Raw genomic sequence first — 23,254 nt, 5'->3', positions numbered from 1 at the left:
GTGTGTGTGTGTTTGTGTGTGTGTAACACTTACCTTATACTTACCTGCGAGGTAAAGGCATATGTGTGGTAAAAGGTAAATGCATGCATTGTAAATTCATGTGTGGTAATTGTCAGCATTATATGGTAATACAACCAGCTAAAGAACGTTCATTGATAGATGTTGTGAATGCCATTGATTGTCTCTTGTAACTAAAACTTTACAGGGATCCCTACAATCTGTTAAACCAGCAAAAGGAAACAGGATTCAATGCTTTTCAGCAGCCAAAATGAAGCATTCAAAATCATGGGTAGGTCCAATTGTTCCGTTTAATTTGCCAGTAGTTTAGCCAGTGCATTCTAGACAGTTTTAGCCTGATACATTGCATAGAGTATTATGCGTATGCTCACCTTTGTTTTATCTATAGAGCAGCACTCGATGGGGTGGGTTTTCCCCTTGTGCTATGCTTCATAGAACCGTCAAATGGAAATGGAGTTTCTATCGTTACTTCTGCTGCCTCAGTAAATTGAATTAAAAAGTATACAGTCCTGAAACTTGTATTCAAGATGGGCTTGCAATAGGACTCTAGGTTTCCATGGGCTGCTTCATGGGTACATCTAATTTTTTTTGTAATTAGCCAGGCAGGTCCCTCTGGAATGGGAACACAAGTGACCTCAAACTGGTTTCAGTCTTTTTGGGCCTAGTTCGTAGGGTGCAGCGCACGTTCTAGGGCAGTAAGCACAGCACCCATGTCTGGACTTAGTCGTCGCACTTAGGGTGTCGCTCTGAGGAAAACAAAAAAAGATGAGTGAAATGTAGTGAGTGCAGCAATGAGGTGAGCCCATTGAGGGAAGGGGTGGGGGAAACCTTCTTGTGCTTCAGTTGTGTTGAGAGGCTGTTTGCTGGCTAAAGTATATGTGACATCAGCACTGCCTGTGGATGCAATTCTAATAAAAAAAGCATTTGTATATTATGTTTTTTTGTGGGCTGGAAACCTACCAAAACTCTCATTTAATTTATTTTTGTTAACTCTACGATCTGTCCCTTGGTGTGAAGGGCCAGATATACGACCATTCCGTTTTGCGAGTCGCAAATTGTGTTTTTTTTGCAACTCACAATTTGCGACTCGCAAAACGGAATGCACTAATGTGTCTTAAACACATTTAGTGATTCCCAATGGGGTGGCAAATGACCTGCCCCATCAATATTCATGAGGCAGGTCGCAGTTTGGGACCCATTGGGAACGGGCCAGAACACAGGGATGGGGACAGAAGACCACCATGTCTGTGTTTTCTTTTTAAATAAAACAACATTTTTATTCAAATGCAGTCCACTTTCCTTAAAGGAAAATGGGATGCGTTTCAATAAAAAAATGAAAAGTTTTCTTTTAATTTTTTAAGGAAAGGCAATGGTCCGTGAGACCAGTGGCTTCTCTTAAAAAATATTTTCACATACATTCACAAAGGGAAAGAGGTACCCTGGGCACCCCTTCCCATTTGCGACTAGCCTACTAGAAGTAGGTGGTAACAGCGATTTTTTTGCAACCACATTTGTGGTCGCAAAACAATCGTACATACCAGTGCTATTAGGAAGGGACATCCTTGGCACACTTCTTCCTAATAGGGACTCGTAAACCCTATTTCATTTTGTACAGCCAAAGACTTACAGGATTAGGGGAGTATTTTAGCTTGATAGCAAATTGCCATGGTTACTCCTTTGTAGAATATGATGGATGGTGACACAACTGAACTCATATTATTTTCAAAATGCTTCCAACAACAGTGGACAAATGTGTCTTCTTCTTATGTTAAATGTACAGTTATGGCATATGAACCAATGTATCATTCATACATTTCTTGTCGAGGAGCCCAAGGTCCCACATAAGGTATCTTGTGAGGTTGAATACACTCTTGTTCTTGACTAGGTTGCTCTTAAGAAGTAGTAAGAAAGATGCCAACTCATCTGTAAGGCACGTTTTCACCGCAGTAGAAATATAAACTATGTACACCATCATGCATAGGTGGTCTAGTGCACTGACGTCAGCATATATATGGTACTAGTCACACAAATAGCCTTACAAACATAACTGGTGCCCTGAGCTTCACTCCCATGGGCGATGGAAGGTCTATACGCTACTAAAAGGCACTTTCGAAAGCGACTTCACTCTCTGTACAGTATGTGTGTACTTAATCTGTGATACCCAAGTCAGCTTTATGAATTGAAAGAGCCTAATGCTTGTGCTGTTGCACACCAATACAAACAGATTACAAATATAAGAATTCAATTGTAACGTGAGAACCCAATGGTTAGAAGATACCAGGTTCTTTCATGTTAAAATAAGAAAGCAGGGTTCCTCAACCTAAAACCCTGCTTCACTTGTTGTACCACGGTATGAAAAAATCCAGGAATATGGGACTCCCCCACATTGCTCAAGAACTTTTAAAGGCCTTCAACTTACCTGGACTTTTGGACCCAAAAAGAACTAAACATATTTGTCCCCTGATCTCCTCTTGAATAATGTGCGAAAAGAAGGGAACATTATACAGCATCCAAAAAGAACACTTCGGCTGTGTTTTAAAGGTTGTGCAAGAAATACAAAAAAATAAGTAATCGAATCAGATGCTGCAGCGGCAAAGTGTACAGCAACCCAAACAGTGTATAGTGCTTCTGTACCACCAAAATATATTCAATATCAACCATAAAAAATACATTGGTTGCTAATCGACATCGCAGTTCAGTTTAGCCTGGCTGCTTTCTCCATTTGTCAGGTTCTTCTGCTGATCTGCCAGGGCCTGCCATCTTTGTTTGTTCCTCTGACAACCATCCAGTAAAGGAAAGCAAGCTTCGGATACCTCTGCCAATGCCTTGAGAAACAAAAATGTAGATCAGGAGATTAACAGGAAAAATAGACCATATTCAAAGCTGTAGCCAACAAGTCATACGTTTTTAGACATTTGTAAGCCCTCTTCTCCAGTAAGCAAACATAAGTTTTTTGGTAACCTAAATGGCATACAAAGGAGCTTCTACTTAGCATTTTCTGTAGACCCGGGATGCCAACGTGGCTCCCTTGAGGCCGGATCAGGCTAGATTTTCAGGATAGTCATTGAGGTAAATAAATTCAATTAGGTTTGTTTCTGTAAATGTATCCAACATCAATATGGCATGAGTCCAGCACTCCATGGGCCTAATTTGGACACTCCTTCCATAGATGAAGCTTTGGGCTCCGCTTATAAGTTGTATACAATGTTGTTCTGGAGTACTGTTCCACACAACTACATATGGTCCAGTATTCCCACACATAGATTTTTCCATGTGTGTGTGGGGGGCGTCACTGGAACCGATTTCACCAGCTGGAAAATATAATTGCATAGTGAAAAGATTGCAGTGCAGCCTGGAAAATTTTCCTTGACCGCCTCGCCCATCAGACCTCCAGAAAAGGCATTAGGTGAGAATGTAACGCTCCCCTCTCCCAGTCAACAGCTCTCAATTTCTTCCCATATAAAGTTGAAACTTTTTACGTAAATTTAACCTCATAATATTATAGAAATGTGCTTTAATGTCACCATAGAAAATCCATATCAAAATAGTGGTAAGAAAAATGTCCTTTTATTATATGTGTACAAACTGATAACGCTGATTATTTCTGCAGAACGTTCCCATTTCTATCTTTCTTTTACTGCTAGGCCTCAATATTTTCTTGATTCTTTCCTATCCCTTAAAGAAAATAAATGCCTTTTTGTAAATGATGATTTATGGTTATAACTGAACTGTAGAACTTGACATCTTCCTGAAATGTGCAGTTTTCTGTAAAATGTATTTCTTTCTTTCCTCCCTCCATATGACTTCATTATATTTTAGATAGTTTCCTTTGCCACATGCTTCTATTGAAAAAGTATATTAATGAAAGAAAATGCTTCCTGTAAGTTTATATTCCATGATCTAACCAGGACATGCAAGATATTAAATGTTTCATTTCATAGAGCAGCACTTTCTTACACCATCGGCCAATGAGTAGCTAACAGAGTAGTCTTGCATAGATTCTCATGAGAACCTTCCTAGATGTATCTTTTTGTAATACGCTTTAGCCACATTCAAAAAACGACATGTCGACATGGACGTTTACCGTGGGAATTGAGAAAGAAGACAAAAGACCATTGGAAGACCCTTTTGTATTGGTTAAAAATTATTCAACATTCATAGTTTGCAACATGTTTTGTGCTTTCTTTATAGTCCATGTTCCTAGCTAGAGAGTTAAGGCATTGTATGCACTGCTACCCTTCAATGTCCCTTAGCACTATGTTGTGCTCGCAGCTAGCCCGAATTGCCATAAGCTACTGCTAACAGTGAGTTCTTTGTTTTCCTTAGCCTTTTTGAGGAGACTTACTATCTTTATGCTGGCCATAGCTACTGCTGTGATTAATTCCTTTTACTTGTTTTACCGGTTGTTACTGCAGCCTATAGGAACTGGCCGAGTTTCCAAAACTACTCTTTATGGGGATTTCGACCTTTTCATGGTTATTAGTCTTTTGCTGCAAATTTTACTTGGTCTTTTCCAAAGATAACTCTTTATAGATTCCTACTAGGATATATTAGGTCCTTCAGATAAAGATAGGGACTAATTCCTATATGGAATAAGCTGTTATTTCTGTAAATGTATTTATTTGACTAATCTGAATAAAAAGAAAAAAATACAGACTAATCTCTTAAAGAGAAATACATTTTTAAAATGTCATCAACCCTTTCGTCATTGACTGAACATTAAATGCTGTAAGATGATGGTTAGCAGAGAGGTGTGTTTGGGTTGTGGTCCATGCTAATACGGTGGCAAAGGTTCACTGACCTGAAGAGGCTTGGAAATGAGAGCTTTGCCTAGTAAATTTAAAATGGAGCTCCTTATGAAGGCTTTATGAGATTTCCATGCTCGCACCAAGAATCTTTACTCCTGCAGATATTTACCACCTGTTCATAGGAGTTGATAAATACCTGTCTTAAACCCTGTGGAACATGAAACACCCTGTTAAATTCTGGAGCTCCATACTTATTGCCCAGTTTGAGGGGTTTAACCTATAATTGCAGCAATTCAATGCAAAGATTTCAGTCTGCAACTGAAATTCAGACTACCAGGAATCTCCGTATGGAATGCCACAATACTCGTAATCAGGGCTTTGAGATTTATGACCGGTTACAGAGCTGCCTCTCCCAAGACAGCCATGGAAAAGAGGTTCATATTGTACAACAGTTGCAGAGGCTGGTTTCCCAGTCCTGGGGAATGCAGTTCTTGAGAAGGGTTAACAAATCCACAGGTATTCTAACAGTCCTGGATCCAACTCTCAGTGAATTCTTTTTCGAGCCAAAGGTCCTGTAACTAAGTAATAGAAATACAAAATAACCTTTGCCTACTCAATTATGACAGAAGGAACTGGAAAAGTGGGTGACAGGTTCTAGAAGCACAAAAACACAGAATAAAGGGCATGCAAGGTCCATAGTTAAGATAAGTAGTTTAGGGAACTGGTAGAAAATAAATAGGAAACCAGTTGTCCCCCAAAAATAGGATGATTGGAAAATCAATGCAAAAATGGTGTTCATTTCCGACTACCATCTCTTTACACAGACGCATTCTTGAAGAAATTGGTAACTTGTGCACTAACACCTATTCTCTGAATTTAAATAGGGGGCAAAATTGTGTCCTACATTTTTTTTAAACTATTTGTGAAAAACATATAAAAATCATCCTTTCAAAGGCAACGTGTTGGCAACGGAACCATCAGGCTCCCTCAATGCAGTTTATTATTGTTCTGCACTATGTGGGTCAGTAGAGGTGCTCTCACTGTGGTGGGTGATGAATGTGCAGCGGCTGGTGGCCCAAAAGAGGTTGGTGAAGCGAGGAGAGGAGGAACCAGGACACCCCCGGTGAGAAAAGCATGGAGGCTAGGGGATAAGGTTATTCTCCCATGACAATCTACCAGCAGAACAGGGTGCAATGTGCTGATGCTGATGTGCAATTCTTATTTTGTTTCTGAGAGAAGCTTGCAATGGTTTTAACCATATTATATCTGTTGTGAAGGAAGCTTTACTACTGGTCTCAAGTTTGTACTGTTTCAGTGTCTCTGTGTGGGGCAGGGGGTGTTAGCATTGCTTTCGCCTATCGTGTAACTGCCCTGTGTGTGGGAGGGGAGCATGCACTTTCAATGGCTGTTATTTGTTTAGTTTGTGAGAGAAACCTGAGCAAGTTTCGCAGGCACCGTACAAGTTTCCAGCGGAGCAGTATAATTTCGTCTCCACCCGTAATATATGTCACAATTATGCAATTATATATTCATATATGACATTATATTTGCTGTTTGTAATGCATTTGAATGTATTAATGGAATGTCATCATCATAGAGACTAGGGATGCACATATAAGTTAACAAATGTTCAACTGAATCATGTAATCATGTTTTCTCTTATTCACATCTTGCATTTATTCTTAAAACATGTTGTTCATGTTGACTACTGAGTTAACTTAACCAAACTAGACGCCTCAATTGAAATGTGTTTAGCCTTCCAAGTATGTTATTTCTTTTGTCTTGCAGGTGCATTTTCACGCTTCGCGTTCATTAGAGAAAGGCGTATTGCTTGAATTAGATTCTCAATAGTGAGTCCTGCAGGGAGGAACCTGGCTGTGAACTTGGAGCTATGATGGTCAGAGGAGGCCTTCTGTTTATCACGTACCAGGATGGTGGGACACTGAAGGTTGTGCTCTGCAGTTCGAGCTTTGATGAGTTGGGAAACTGAAGGGAGTGTGCGGATGCTTTAAGCAGTAGCGGCTGGAATGGTGGCAGGGGACGAGGAGTGTAATAAAAAAAAAAGAAAAAAGAGAAAATAAACTTACATGCTCTTCGCACCGGTCGCCAGACACCGCCTTTCCTCCACAAAGGAACCAGGAAGCAAGCACCGAGGCTCCCAGTCAATCACAACACTGCAATGCAGCGTTGTGATTGGTCTAAGCACAGTGGTTTGGCGCTCAGACGGGGGAGTGGGAACCTGGGCATTTTCTCCAACTAGGCGGTAATGCGAGGGCCAGCCAAACCGACATGCGCACTTAAGGTGCAGCCACCACTCCTCCCTGTGGCGAGGGGAGCCCAGCCTCACCACTTCAACTGCAAGCTCAATACAAAAAATGAAATGATAATAGCGGAGCGTTATTATGATTTTAGTTTTTGTATTGAGCTTGCAGTTGAAGCAGTAGGGTGACGCTTCTCTGTCTTAGCGGAGGAGCCGCCACTGGGTGTAAGATAAGATAAGGATGTTTTTAAAACTCCCGTTATTTTAATTGGTGTTTCCATAGTTATTTAGGCAGGTTCCTTCTAGGCTCTGAGTTGGAACAGTCCTCTTGCTGAGCTTTCCCTGAGAGTGCAAAGCTCTATGCTTAACTCTCATTTCCCCTTTTTCCAAGACTGACTTCTACAGATCAATAGTATGTTGACACCGTCTAAGCTCCCTAACTAGAACGCTTGGTTAGATGATCCTGTAGTTGATCCATGTTTAGAAGAGAGAGGGAAGTTTCTTTATGGAAGACCTATTCACAACAGTTTGTTTCATTATTGTTGTGTCTCTCACTATTCTGTATCTCATGTTATTACAGCTTAATCTACTGAGATATTTCGGCTTACCAGCTGTACTGTTTATCTCCAACTTATTTTCATTCTGTTGATGTACTGGATTGATGAGTATCTTAAAATAAAATCCATTCAATCGTAACTGGTGATTCCTGGTCAGCATTGTGGAGTCATATTGGCTACATAAATCAGAAATGTATTGTTGATGTCTTCTCCTTTACAGCACTTCAAGTCAGCCAACAAAGGCCCATACGACTAATCAGGAAAATCTTAGATGACTTTACCAAGGGATTCAGGTGTATATACCAGTGCGCAATCACCAGCAGTAGGGAAACTGAGCTTGAATATCCCATGCTGCACCTGAAACATGTGTATGGATGCCTGTTCTCCTGCTTTCTTTACTGCACTAACGTTGTGTGTCGGTTTCTGTGTGTGAATGAAGCACTTACTGCTGCTGCTCTTGCTGTGAGAGAGAATGTCCATGGCTGCTCTCTCCTTCGTTGTGAGTGATGCTTGGTTTGTTGAGAACCTTTCTGTACATATGTCCAAGAGAATCTCTAATGCTGCCCATACTCTACGTATGTGTGAGGGAAGCGTGCTTTGCTGCTTCCTGTCCTTTGCAGTTATGTGTGAGGGCATCTTATGTTTGCAATGCAATTGTAATGCTGCTGGTAGGGCTGTAGCTGTTGTCTGGATATGTGATTAAAGGGTTCAGTATGTGTATTTTTGGGCATGCATTGCAAGAACTTATATTGCTCGTGTTGTACCTGTGAATGTGCACCGGAGCCATGTGCTGCTTCCGAGAGTGCAGTACTTCAGTGTGTGAGGGATGCTTGCACTGCAGATGCCTCTGATGCCGGACATTATGTCTGTGCGTGCATTGCTTCTGCATTTGCTGCACCTTACCTTTGTGTGTGAGTGACATTTGTCAAGTTGCTGCATCTGCTGTAGCTGTTTTATGAAACTGCTTGGTTTGTCAGTAAAGCACCCATTAACGCTAACCTACCCACAGTGTACTTACACCATGCTTGTAAGGGATTATTGATCTGGTTCTGCCTGCACTCTATGCAATAAGTGTGTGAAAGAATGTTACAGGAGGGAGAGAAAAGTACGGAGCAGCGGCCAGAGTGGCTGGCTCCAGAGGACAGCTCACTGTTCGATCGCCAGCGGCAGCTCAGCTCAGCATCATGTGACTCTGGGCAATAGCACACTTTATCTCCCCGACAGACCCCATCGCCTGGATCCCCCTATGGGTGATAAGTCTCGCTTTACAAATGTAGGAATATAGGGCCATATTATCAAGAACAGGCGCTAAAATTATCACCGCTTTATCGGCAGGAAACTGCCGCTAAAGCAGCGATAATGGGCTTGATAATATGTCCTTGTGAATTCCCATAGCAGCCCAGGTTCTGGTGTTAACCTGGGCTGCTATGGGAATTCACAAGGGCATATTATCAAGTCCAGTATCGCCGCTTTAGCGGCAGTTTCCTGCCGATAAAGCGGTGATAATTTTATCGCCTGTTCTTGATAATATGCCCCATATTTCCTTTGCTGGTGATATGTCTGTTCACTACGTATCGAAACTTGCACCGTTCTATCTCTTCTGTGCAATTTAGGAAATCCATCAATGCTGTACTTTTTCCTTCCCTGAGGTAAGCTAGTTCCATAGCTTCTAGAATTTGACCTGCTCCTTGTGCTGTTTGTAATCTGTGTATAAAGGCAGCATAACCTGATGACCCTGGTGCACCTTCAGTTGCATAAGGCAATGTGAGGGGGTGGGCCCCGCTGCAGAATATGAAGAAGCGCCCCTGAGTCTACTATAGCTCACAGATATCATCACTGTCCTTGGGCTGAATGGGGTCCCCTGAATGGTTGGGGTCCCCCGGAAGGGATAGGAGCCCCCCTGCACCACAGGGTGTGGTTCTGCCCCTGAGCACCACCTCTTTTTGTTTAGGAAATGTGCACTGTTTCGACCCATACAACACCTGGTTTTAATGTCACTGACGCTTGCATTTCTTCTGCACACGTTGCAAATTTTCTGTTAGGGAAGACTACCCTGCGTCTACTTGGGTTGCACATCTTTTTCTTTGAGGGAAACATGCACTGCGTCTACCCTTGGTAGATGTGGTGCAGACAGTAATGGACGCTGGCCCTGCTGCTGCCCATGATGCACCGGTTCCCTTTGCATACAGAATCCTGCACTACTATCACCTGTATCAAGCGTGCTATCAGATCATGCCCCTGCTGGCACCTGGTGAGCGTGTGTGTGGTGTGTAAGGATTTGTGTGTGAGGGAAGTTTGCACTGGTGTGCCTGTAACACAACGGTAGCTTGCACTGTCACTGCGGTTCCTTACTGTACCTGCTTTGTGTGTGAATGACACTTGCACAGCAAAAGGAGTCAGGATATTAAGGGAAGCTCTCCACAGGTCTCATTAAAAATGTGATACAAGGCTCAGTAATACCTTTCATTAAGGCCTGCCCGGTAAAAAGTTTACCATCACTAACCAGCATTGCCAGAGTTTGGCTGCCCTTGAGGCAGGACCCCGTCTAATCTTTGGACATGCGATTTTGGAGAAAGATTCTTACGGATCGAAAATTGACTCGCTAAGAAATTATTTGATTGGAAATAGTGTGGTATCTTGTAGGGTGAGGGCATAAAATAGTTTAATATCCTTGTTATAATGTTGCAAGATTACCAACACAGACAAAGCAAGCACACTTTAGTATGAGGAAATGCTGAGCCTTTAAAAGTTCAGTGACCAGACATAGTACAGTTAAAAGCATTACTGTATGATCAGGAGACTGGTTTACGATGGTTGATGGGCCATGTATAGGGGGGACATGACAACTAGCTTGCCTCTTGGGCCACTCACTGTGTGGTTATCGCTGTAGGGGGGAGTTAAATGAATGTTTATAAGTTTATGTTTAGAATCGATCACTTCCAACAGATGCCACTGAAATCAGTGACACAATCTCATAAACTTCCGCATGGTAAGAAACGCACACCTTTTTACCATGTTTCATATGACGATTGTCACAAGATTTACAAGCCAAATGTTTGCCTGTGTCGGCTCTTGTTCTGCCTCTTGGGGCCAAGTTTGCTCCTCGGCTTGGCTCTGGCACTGCTTTCCCTGATTATTTGCTGGAACGCGTGCTTCTATTGTACGCCCTGTTGTATGACTAGCTGCCTGTTCTTTTGAGTTGTCGCAAGCAGAGAAGTTTTAAGCCAGGGGTAAAGTGGGCCTGATCCTTGGTCCGAGCCTTTCAAGGCCGCCCCCCATAGAGCCAGCTCTGTTCTATACACAGTCCTACCCTGATGACCTTGAATGATTTCTAAACACAGATTCTTTAAAATACCATTTTCATTTGATTTTATTTATTTTCAATCTGGTAAAGTGTGGGAGTTTGTTACAGACGTCTTGTAGCGGAATGTTGCGTTTTTGTTTTTCAATTTCATGCAACATCCATAAAAAGTCCCTTTTAGATAAAAACGGAACTCACATATGAGAAATGGCCGTGGGTCGCAGAGATTATTTGCAATAATATTAGTGAGCTGCTGCTATATTACAATATTAGAACATTGGAAGGCAGAGCACTCCACTCCACAGGGCCGGCAGGGAGTGCGGGAGAGGCAGCGCCACTGGGATGGGATCAGGAAAGAAGATCGGTAACCAGAGGGCCCCAAATGTCAACAGGTCGAGACCTGGCAGGCATTAAATCCCAGAACTCCGATAGGAGAGTCTGGCACCGAGAGGCATCCTCCAACCAACTCTCGGCTTTGGGGGCAGGCCGACTACCCAAACACATGGCCACCCTGCACCTAGCAAGGACCAGCAGCATCGAGATCAGACGTCGAGAAGCATCAGGACAGAATTTAACAAAGCCGAGAAGGCACAGGGGAGGATCAGGGTGCACTGCAGCGCTGGTGATGTCGGAGATGGTGGAACACACCACCCGCTAGAACTCAGAGACCTTAGGGCATAGCCACGCTAAATGGGCAGAGTCTGCGGCAGGAGCAGCGCAATGTACACAATTGTCCCCAGGAATTGGCCCGAGCCGGTGGAGCTGCACTGGGGAGCGGTACAGCCTGTGCAGATACTTGAAATGGATCAGACAGAGCCAGTAGTTCGGTGACAGCTTTTTCGTCTGATTACAGCAAGATAGCCAGTCAGCCTGCGAAATGTCTATACCGAGATCCTCACCCCATGCCTCCCGCGTTCGATCCGAAGAAACGGGGGCGGACACCAGGGTGAGAGCATATAGTTTGGTGACTAATTTGTGTGGCGACGGAGAAGTATATATGAAATCCAAAGCCGGCATGGTGGGCGGGGGCTGAGGGAATGTGGGCTGCAGTTTCCGGCAAGTGGTACACAGCTGATAGAATAAAAGCATGTCCAGCGGCCCTGAGGAGTCAGGAAGAGAGTAGAAGGTGTTCTCTGGGTATAGATCCGCCACAGTCCTCAAACCCAACCGCGTCGCACGTCTAGACATGCTGGAAGACTGAAGCGAGGGGAAATCTGAGTGGTTCACTATTGGCACGGAGTTGGCAGAGAGTCGAGGGATGCTAGAAAGTCGGCGCAGTCCAGACCAGGTCCATCGCAGCCTCTTGACCATGTCGACCTCCGCCCGCGGCGCGAACAAAGCCGTGGACAAAGGCCAGGGAGAAGCAACATCCGTTTCGACTGCGACGTGAGGCTGATAAGGGGTAGGGTGAATCCAAAAATGCAGGAAGCTGGCCTGGGCACACAAAGCATAGATCCTGAAGTAAGGTGCGCCCATCCCACCGGCAGACATGGGGAGAGTAAGGATATCATAAGCTACTCTTGGGTGTTTACCGGCCCAAATGAGCGAAATGATTAGGGAGCGTAATTTGCGAAAGAAATGAGAAGTGATAGGGATGTTTAAAAACAGATAGAGAAATTTAGGAAGGGCCACCATTTTGGCGATTGCAATTCGGCCCGCCAAAGAAAGCGGAAGTCGGCTCCACGATGGAATCCTGGATTCCAGTCAGTCTACCGCACACCTGAAGTTAGACCTCCACAGTTCATCCAGATCCCTACTCAGCCAGATGCCCAAATAGCGCGTGGGGCCAGACGCCCACACAAACGGAAAGTCAGGTGGGACTGGCACGGTGGCATCCATCAAGGGGAATAGAACAGATTTGCTTCAGTTCACCTGGATGCCCGAAAGCCCGCCAAAGCGTATGATTTCCCGGACCAAGGGGCTGAGGTTCTCCTGAGGATGGCGGACATATAGAGTAATATCGTCCGCATACATTGAGATGAGCAGGGAGCGGGACAAGAAACCAATACCCCTGTGGGTGTGGTGCTGCCGAAGTCTGGCGCTCAGGGGCTCCATTTCGATGGCAAAGAGCATGGGCGATAATGGGCACTGGTGTGTGCCACGAGCAATACTAATAGGGTCGGAGACCTGACCATTGATGCGGAGACGCACCGAGGGATTGGTGTAAAGGAGTTTAACCTTACGCAGAAAGATTTCACTGAAGCCCATACGTGGCAAGGTGTGAAATAAAAAGGGACACTCCAGCGTATCGAACGCCTTAGTGGCGTCCAGCAGGGCAGCCACCGCCGGTAGGTTAGGATTAATTTGATACAAAACTGAGAAGATAGTCCGAAGGTTGTGCGAAGTTGGCCTACCAGGAATAAAACCTGACTGATCGGGGAGAGCAATAGTGGGTATAAGTAAAAGAAGGGGGGAGGCGATCAATTTAGCAAAAACATTGTTATCTATGTTTATAAGGGAAAGGGGCGGTAGGAGTCGCGACGGTCGGCATGCTTGTCGGGTTTGAGAAGCCAGGTTATCAACGCCTCACTCAAGGATGGCAGGAAGAGACCGGTATCAAAAGAATCGTTATACATAGCCGCCAGATGTGGCTCCAAAAGATCAGCAAACATTTTGTTGAACGAGGCTGGCAGGCCATCCAGGCCACGGGACTTGTCTCCAGGTAGACTACTGATGGCAGCCAGTATTTCCTCCCTGGAAAACGGTTCATCAAGGAATTTACGGTGGTAGTCTTCCAGTCAGACCAGCACAATAGATTCAAAGTATTGATCAAAATCCTCCTGTGGCAGAGGAGTACCAGCAGAATAGAGTTGTGAATAAAAATCGAGAAAGCAGGATTTTATGTCCTCCGGGAGGTAGTCCTGTCCGGGCCACCATCACTGAGGGCCGTTATATAGGAGGCAGTTTGTGGTGGACGAAGAAGGTTGGCAAGAGTATGCCACGGGCGGTCCCCTTCACCAAAGCGACACGTCCGACCCTCTCTGCCCAAAAAAGACAGTTCACGGCCAGCTTCCTCTGGGAATTCGGTGTGTTTTTGGCGAAGCAGCACCAGCATCTCAGGACTAGGGTGTGCCGCCTGAGCAGCATCCAGGTCCTTAATTTCCTCCTCGAGCTTAGACAGAGTGACACTAATAGAACGGAGGACGCCGGCCTGTTTAGAAATACATTCACCCCAAATGACGGCCTTAAACTCTTCCCAAAAGGTGGAGGCAGAGTCAACGGAACCCGTGTTTAAATCAAAATAGTTGGTTATCGTGGTTTGGATATCTGCACAAAAAGCAGAGTCCCAAAGGGCGTTAGGGGGGAGAAGCCAAGTGAAAGCCCGTCGCGGGGAATGAGGAGGCCTGAGACGGATCTGGACCGGCGCATGATCGGAAAAGGTGCGAGCCATGTGCACTGCATCGGGGAGCCAAGACAGAACGCCCGGCGAGATCAGCCAAAAATCAATTTGCGACCAACAGCCCCTCACGCCAGTGAAGAAGGCGGCCCAGCAGCAGAGGCGCAGCAAATCCCAGGTGTGGCCAGGCCCCAACGGAAGACAAACAGGGGGGCGCGCAGCCCCCAAGGGGCAATGCAGGCGAGGAAGCACGGGGGACTGCCGCCTCCGCCACCAGGTCCAGGAGGAGACTGCCCAAAAAGTGGTAGCTGGAAGTATCCACCTCCAGCTGCCCGACACCCCGGGCGAGCACAGGGGGTCACCCAGGCAGGGGGGCAAGGCCGGCCGGGTCCCCCAAGCAGGAGACATACAGGGACACCTGCAACAGCAAGCACTACACCAGGTGGAGGAGGAGCCCCACGCCTGAGGGCCACCTCGTAGGCCAGAATGTCCAGCAGAAGCCAGCAGGAGACAGAGGTGAGGCCTAACACAAGGCTGGCACCGGAATATCAGGAGTCTCCACAGCAGATGCACACAAGGCCACAGTCGCCTCCCACAATTGCCAGGCGATGTGGCCCAGAGGCAGAGGAGACCCGGGCCCAGATGGTATGTGGGCCAAAGGCTGGGTCCAGGCAGGCCGCCAGGAAGACGTCGTGGCACAGCAGCAAGGGCAAGGAGGGTCCCAGGCCCGACAGGCCTCAGCAGCAGCCGAGCAAGGGGGTTTGTGCAGGACCCAGGGGGGAAAGGCAGGCGGGGAGACACGGTGGGACCGCAAACCCCGTCACCGGGTCCGGACATGGGAGGCCGCCATTAACGACGGACACAGGGGGCAAAGCAAAGCGGCAGCGAGGTTTACCGGACCCGGCGGTACGGCCAGCGGGGCCCCAACCATGCCAACACAAGCCCCCCCGAGGCGGCGCCACTCACCGGGGACTCGATGCACAGAATCTCAGAGTTCAGGACCGCAGCGGGAGGCGCCAGAGGATCGCGTGCTCTCCGAGGAAGTCGTCGCAGCCCACAGGGGAGCCGGAACACAGGCCGGGCGCCGCCTCAGAGAGACGTTACTCAGCCGCCTGGCCAAGCAGCAGGACAGGAGCAGCACCAATCGATCGCCTTCGTCGTGGGGATTCAGAAATCAGCGTTTAAGAGCAGGTAGGATGAGCTAGCCTGCAGGATGATGCCGGATATTGAATCTTGGCCAGCAGAGCCCACTAAAGTGTGGCCATTTTGCAGCCGGCCAAGCCACGCACCCAAGAGTTTGGTGAGCATTGACTGTTGCAAGCCCAAATTGCTAAGCTCACAAAAATGGCCTCAGAAAGCAACATGTGGTCAGAAGTGATAAATTACTGAAGTATTTTGGATACACACTTCTGCCTCGACATAGAAAACAGACTTTCAAGTTTTCCAACAGAAGTTGAAGATTTCGGTGAGGAACACATAACAATCAAAGAGTGTATATTCTTATAGTAAATCAGAGTACACCTGAATGAAAACCTATGTAATTATTTTGATTGTGGGGGTGCTCCTCATGAAGATGGCAGCCAGGCCACATCCTTGGGAGTGGTGGGGATCCTTACAATGAAAACAAACTGCCCGATCTGACCACGCGAATAAAGGTGGTGCCTCACTTCAGTAATGACACAGCTCATCCATGAAAGTAAAATACTAGATAATAATCGTCAAGTCTCATTTTGAAAGAAAATATGTATATTTTTATGAATAGTTTTTTCTCACCAAAATACATTCCTTTTAAAATAATATGACATATAAAGCATTTACACTCTTAGGGCCCAAGTCACAAATGTACCCATACAAGTGTATATTTAGTCATTTGTAGATTTATTCCTGCACCTAGTTGTAACTCTCCAATGTTTAGCAATTTTTTGAGTTGCAACGGTCTTATTCTTTTGTGCGTGTGTGTTACACATTAGCATCTTCCTTCCGAACTCCTTTTTCAATTTCCCTTTACCCCACCCACTTCTAAGAAATTATTCTCCATTTTCCCACTATTCCCCCTGATGCTTCCCACATTTACTTACTTAACTAATATGTGCACAGATCTCCACTATCTTGGGTGCAATTTGCAAACAGAAAAGGTGGGAAAAGCAGAGGTCTCCATCTGTTGCTTTGTGAATTGCATTTTTAGTATGCTGAATAGTACAACATATTACTACTTTTAATACTACAACATGCTGTTTGTGAATCGAGCCATTATATTTTAGAGCATACTTCAAGTGAACATTTGTTTATAATGTAGAAAGTGATGCCTTCTTTTCAAGATGCTTCTGTGATCTCAAAAGAGTCCCCGTAACATACTGAAAACAATGCACCACAATCTTTGTAAGTGTAGTACTTCTTAAGTAAAAGAATACACCTGAACACTAGTAGCATGAGGTGAGAGAAGTATACATCTCATGGTTAATCCAAGATGTCATTAACAAGGCTCAAAATAATAGCTGAAGGAGGCTTACCCAAACAAACTAATGTCTGACGGGGCTGACTCAAAGCCTACTTTATTTTAATGGTTAACAATAAGTCTTGAAGGCAGTTAAAACTGTCAAACCATATTTAATAATGATTATTTTGCCAGAAGAAACAACTTAGGAATACACCTCATATAGTTTTCTTTCTTTGGTTTGCATTACATTGAGAACAGCCAGCAAACTTCTATAACCACAGCTCAAACAATAAATCAAGGGCCCAGAATTCTTGGTGCCTGGGAAATAATTTTCCTCGCCCTCTCCCTTTTCATCTTTCTCTCCTTAACCCCACAATCCTCTTTTTCGTGGACACTGGAGCTCTCCACCCTGAATGTAAAACCCAAAATTGCTAAATAAATTGCTATTAACATTAAGAATAATAATAATAATAATAATAATAATAATAATAATAATAATAATAATATGGGAAATGTTCGATGCTTTTTCATCTGAATTAAATTCAAGAATCTTCATAGATATCTTGGCTAGTGCATTTTTTATATTCTCTTTTAATATGTATGCAGTGTTTTTCTTTGTATAGAATACTTTACAAATCTTTGTTGCAAGTTAATTGCAAAATTCAGTGTGTGGTTTCCTAGTTCAAATATCCACCTCTCACTTACCTCATAGAGCTGTAAGCAGATGGCATCAATAAATCCGACCTGCATGCTTGGAATTTTATCTTTTTTCTCTCTGTTCATCAAGTCCTGAAATCCAAGATAAAACAGTGCACAATAACACAATGAATGAAATGTGAAATAAAGCAGTAACAAAACAAAAAAGGAAGGTAATATGTGGCAATGAGCTGCGTGCAGTGGGTGTTGCGGTGGGCGTTCCACCACAACACCCACTGAGTTTGATGCTACCTCCTATTCACAAGGGCAGCGTAAATAGGAGGTAGCGCCAAACTTAAGACCATGAAAAATCTGGTCTTAAGGTGGCGAAACGAGGAGAAATGCTTTATTTCTCCTCGTTTTCGCTTTTTCCATGTGTGCTGCCTTGTGCAGCACACATGGAAAAAGCAAAATGCCATGGTTTGTTTATGTACAGGAAGGTGTCCCTACCTGTACATAAACAAACCTTTTTTAAAAATGCTGTTTTGTAACTTACATGTGTGCTGCATGAAGCAGCACACATGCATGTTACAAACTGGCATTTAAGGTTTGTTTATGTGCAGGATGGGACAACTTCCTGTACATAAACAAACCATCCTGCTTGCAGACAACCTTGCACTCTGGTGCAAGGGTGCCTGCGTTGGCGCTTAGTTGTGAAACTTAGCACCATCGCAGGGGGAAACGCGATGCTGCACCATATCCTTGGGAATAGGAGGCAGCCTCGCGTTTCAGAAGTGGCGGAGAAAGGCATTAAGCCAAGAAGGGTAACCACTCTCTCCGCCACTTCCTTGGGTTGTAAGACATTACAACGCATTCCGTTGCAAAGTAATGCCTTTACCACGCATGCGTTACGACGCAAATATTATTTCCACGCATAACCTTTACCACGAATATTCCTTTACCACGCATACCTTTAACACAGTTTTCATTGTAAATTCATGCATGATAAGGGCATATTCTTGGTAAAGGTTATCTCAGACCCCTTGCCCATTTCCTATAACTGCTCCCTCGCCGCCTCCTTTCTCTACTTCTTAAATTATTTTTTAAATACCCCTTCCCTGTACCCCTGCACGACCCTCCGACCCTCAGCCCCCAGCCCCCAATCCTTCTGAGAATTACCCCTGCCCGGAATCCTCAATCCTTATATATATATTTTATTTAAATAAAAATTCCCCTTACCTCTCCATGTCGTCTCCTCTCCTTTATCTCCCGAGGTGACGTTGCACGTTTTGGTGGGGGGGAGACCCTCCCAAGCACCCTTTTTTTCGCACGCGTTTTTTTTGTGGGTGGGTCCCCCTCAAGCCCCCTTTTTATATTTTGAGCCTTTAACACACATGCCTTTACTCCGTATCTCGTAGTAAAGGTATGCATGGTAAAGGCTATTCGTGGTAACCACGCAGGCGTTGTAATGCATGCGTGGTTAAGGTTTGCGTGGAAACGGCCGCGTTGTAGTGGCCGTTTCCCCTTCCTTGAGAATATGGCCTTATGGGTCCTTAAAGGAAGGCGCAAACATGGCTGCTATTTCCCAACAGCATATTCAGAGGAATCCTCATTAAAATCTCTTTCAAAGACTTATTTGCACCAACATCATCACTTTCTTACAACTTGCGAATCCTCGTTGGGAATACACTTCTGGGTAACAAATACTGTTCGATTTTACCTGTAGGACTATTCAACAAGATGTACACCCTGCATTACTTTGGGCTGTCTGTCGAACTAATTTTTCGACATTGGAGCCTTTGTCAGTTTTTAGTGTAGGCCACATTTGCCTATACTAAAATGCCACTTACGTTATCCGACCCTAAATGTGGTTTTGAGTCAACATCTTAGGCCTATGACACACAGCTGGTTATCTCCTTTGGTCCTGACTTGGAAGGGGTGAAAGCCCACTTCTTTAATTGCATGAGGAGGATTGCATCTGGATGTTTAACAACTGCCTGCAATAAAATGAAGAAAAGACGGAAATTTTCTTATTTGGGAAAGCTCAACCACTGTGGAAGTTGCATTGGTGGCCATCCGAACTGGTAGCTGCCCATCCCCCAAACAAGTACTTAAAAATCTTGCTGTAAAGCTGGATACTTCTTTGTCCATGAAAGAACATGTTTCAACACTTTGCAGAACTTGTTTTGTCACCACGCAACAACTGAAAAAGGCATTTCATTGTCGTTCTTTTACTTCTAGGAAAACCCTAGTTCAAGCCCTAATTACAAGACATCTCGTCTATGGAAATGCCTTATTTTATGGTGCAAATGAAACCTTACTATCTTATATACTACTACTACACTCTCTGCACTGGTGACCTATAAGAATACGTCTCATCTTTAAGATGTGCTGCCTTACCTAGAAAACCCTGAACTGCAAGGCTCCAACCTACCCACAACATAGAATCAGCCACTATCACCCGACTGATTGCTGAGATCAACAGACAAAGCCCTTCTTCAAATTCCATGGATTCGTACCTCCAGGTTTGGAGGAGGGTCGTTTTCCTATTTGGCACCTTTCTATTGGAAAAAACTTCCCCTACCAATTTGCTTGTGCACAGAGCGGGGAAAGTAAAAAATAACTCTTAAAAACATGGCTGTTTTAGTTTGTTTTTGATAGTCATATACTTCAGCAGAAGAACCGAGATATTCCTTTGGGGACGATTCACTGCGCTATACCAAGAGATCATACCAACATGAATAGAACTTGCTAATGGCACAACGGGTGCCTAGATACAGCTACCATTTCCTCTCAGGGCCACATACAGATCCTACTAGACATCTTTCTGAAACTAACTTGACTTCTTTGTGAAATCTGCTAGTTTAGGGCACTGTATAAGTCAAAGACCTGGTTCGTGGCATTGTCGTGGAACAGCTAATTCACCCAGCCATGTTCTAGATCTCATAAGTGAAAATACTCAACATGCAGGTTCAACATACAAATCACTACAGACCTACTGAGCATACAAACTATGACACTAGTATACATTGCTGAATACTAATGAGACTAATGTAGGGTGAATGCAACAACATTCTACTTACTGCTGGCTCAATATTCAGTTCATTCCTCTCCTTGTCTCCTTGGTCATAGAATTCTGTTGCAATAAGCGCAGCTATCTGCAAGAAACGCATGGAAACATTTTACACTCAGAATGTTCCAGAAACCCCCATTTAAAGACCATTTAAATTAGAACAACCAGTTACATTTAGCTCTAATAAACAAACGTGAGAGGTTTGTTTTCAAATGTAGGTCCTGTCCCATGGATGTTTCAGGGCAGTATGGCATTTTTACTTACACATGCCAACTTTCAATTTAACCTAATAGCCTTGTCAGGAATAACACAATCACAAATGGTCCTCTAGGGCCTGAGGTGATAAAGAGGGTCCCTAAGAGCTGTAACCCTAAAGGACCCCTCACCAAGCGCATGAATGACTACCATTTCAGGCTGTGTGTCTTGGTGCAGACAAAAGCAGTAGTGGCTTGTGTCAGGGAAAAGTGGTGAGGCAGGGCAGGGGTGAAAACACATGTCACTCATCCACGAGTGCCATGTCCCCTACCACTCCATAGAATATTTGTAAGTCACACCTAGAGTAGGCCTGATAGCCATACGGCATGGTGCTTAATATTATATGTGCGGACATACCTGCATTAGTAGACATGCCCCAGTGCTGGTCAGTTGAATACCACCAGTGCAAGTGAACAGGTGACCCATTTTTAGGTCTCGCCTATGCAGCGCGCATGCCCTGAATAGGAGACCTTTAGCCGCCGTGCAGCTCTTTTTCAAAGTACATACTCGTGCTTGTGGCGGCATACACCTTGCGGGAGTGCGCAGTGGCGCGCCACAAGCACAAGTATGTGCTTTGACAAAGAGCACACTGCACGAGCACGCATAAACATGCTTGTTCTTTCATGCCTCTCCTTGCTGCTCACTGGCACACGGTGCTGCTTGCACTTCATTTAATCTCCCAGTGACTTCCCCCAAAACACCTCCGCCCCTCACAGCTTATTCTGTCTGGTCTTTGATGTTGAAATGCCATGTTCTGTTCCACATGTTTACACCGCATTGTTTCTGTCAGGTCCCTTTCCCGAGAGCACTTTCACAGGTTGTGTTCGTGTATGTTGATCTTGTGCCTATACAACCTTTGGTTACACTCTGTGTCTCTAGTATTTCAGCTTCTGTTTTCTTCGTTGTTTATTCCAGGATGTTGAGTAAAGGTAGAAAAGGGAGCACAGAGATATTAAAACACCGTTTCTCTCCTTGTGTGTGCCCGAATGCCTCCACATTTCCACTTTTATAGGTTGTTCCCATTATCTCGTGAATCCATGCAGCTTTGTTTTCTCTTCCTCAGCAAAGCAGTCAAAAGTTTCTTTGTCTTCACGATAGGTCCCTCTGAGGCACTCTGTCAACGACTGCTGTTTTGCAGCTCAGTTATGTGATTCGCGATTTGTTCTTCGCACAGTCATCCTCTGCAGGAAGTCTCCCTTACTGTCCTGCCCGGTGCAGGGTTGTGTCAGTAAACAGTTTACTATCTACTTTTTTTCCTTGCCTGACAGCCATCCTAGGTGCTCATTGGCAAGTCAATGTCGGAGCAGCTAGCCATCGAGAATCTAGGCAGAAGTGTGTGACAGGGTAGCGCCTTGACACAAACCTCCTGTTTAAGCAGAGCAGGGGCGACGAGTAATGTAAATAATTTATAACCTCGGTCCGGTGTCATAGAAATGTGTGTTTGGCATCGGAATTCACAGCACACATTTACCTTTCTGATGGATGATGCGGTCTATGTGTTTTGTTTTTGCAATCAGGAGGGAGGTGCTCTTCGTAAATGGAAATCATAGTCGTTTATGTGGTTTATTAGATCATAGGAGCAACGCAGAAAGTTGGCATGCTGTCTCACTGCTTGTTAGTCTCACTACTGCTCTCTCATTTGTGTAGGTTCCCCTTTAGTGCTTCACACACATCATAACAAGTATGCGTGTCCACAGTTACTCATGAGGAGATGCTGCGACCTCCCAGCATATGTTGACACCTCTATGTTTTCTAACCTTAGCAGAATGTTTGCGTTAGTTGGGGGGTAGGGGCTTCACACAGGAATCTGCAGCCTTTTGGATAGGAGATTTGTTCTGTTTTTTCATGTTAAGCTCCTAGGTTACACCCACAGCCTGGTAAGTCTGGTTACTGCTACATTCTCCCTCCGATTGTACTTAACTGCAAGACTACGCCAAGTACATTAACATCAGCATTTCATGCATTATCACATACCCATGCATAACATCACACAGCATAAGTGCGCTTATGCAAAAATGAAAGCGAAGTAAACTTTGCTTTCAAATATGCCCATTGCTCATCAACAGAGCCATTTACAGTGATCCATATCTCTAATTAACAATATTTTGGTTGTTTCTCCACTGAAGTTTTGTTTATTCGACAGCTTTTCACTTTGTTGCTAAATACTAAAACTGCGGATTTGCTGACCTTGATATTAATGTTCCTGTCAAACCCAGTTTTCAGTTATCGGGTTTATGTTTGCTCTCTCACCTTTTACTATCAGATCTTCCAGTACACTAGTTGTTGGTCTACCACTGGTGAATGTCCTCATCACCAGCTCATTTCCATTAAGCATATATTATCTGATGGTATCTGTAGTGGGAGAGGCTACCACTTTCCACTAAAATGTATTTGTTACACCTCACAAAACAAAGGACACTGTGGTTGCAGGGAAGAAGGTGTTTTGGACTAAGTAGGCAATATAAAAACCATCAGTCTCATCTTTAAAAGTAATGGTCGACTTCGGCATCCCAGCACCTGTGACATCCCCAAGACTCCAACAACATGACATGGGTAAGACTACACAGCAAAAGTACAGAGAAGCAAAAGTAATTTATAACACAGCTTCTATTCTTACAATTCTACCAGACTA

General features: G+C 44.5%; 1 protein-coding gene across 10 annotated transcripts in view; it reads right to left on the bottom strand.

Annotated features, from left to right (window-relative positions):
- Positions 1-1,235: 1,235 nt before the first annotated feature.
- The window catches only part of PDE5A (phosphodiesterase 5A), a 783,446-nt gene continuing 761,427 nt past the window's right edge, over positions 1,236-23,254 (bottom strand). For 7 of the 10 annotated variants that reach the window (XM_086961428.1, XM_086961425.1, XM_086961427.1 and 4 more), the window contains 3 exons: positions 20,378-20,452; positions 17,364-17,447; positions 2,566-2,843 (listed from right to left, as the gene is read on the bottom strand). In XM_086961428.1, the coding sequence (XP_086817554.1) occupies positions 2,697-2,843; positions 17,364-17,447; positions 20,378-20,452 (306 nt within the window). In that variant the 3' untranslated portion in view covers positions 2,566-2,696. Of the gene's footprint in view, positions 2,844-17,363; positions 17,448-20,377; positions 20,453-23,254 lie in introns of all 10 variants that reach the window. The other 3 variants (XM_086961430.1, XM_086961426.1, XM_086961429.1) reach the window with 2 other exon arrangements.

Source organism: Lissotriton vulgaris, chromosome 3_1 (assembly GCF_964263255.1).
Source record: "Lissotriton vulgaris chromosome 3_1, aLisVul1.2, whole genome shotgun sequence".
Taxonomy (NCBI): domain Eukaryota; kingdom Metazoa; phylum Chordata; class Amphibia; order Caudata; family Salamandridae; genus Lissotriton; species Lissotriton vulgaris.
The sequence above is the reverse complement of the archived record's forward strand: the minus strand, read 5'-3'. Positions and strand labels throughout refer to the sequence as shown.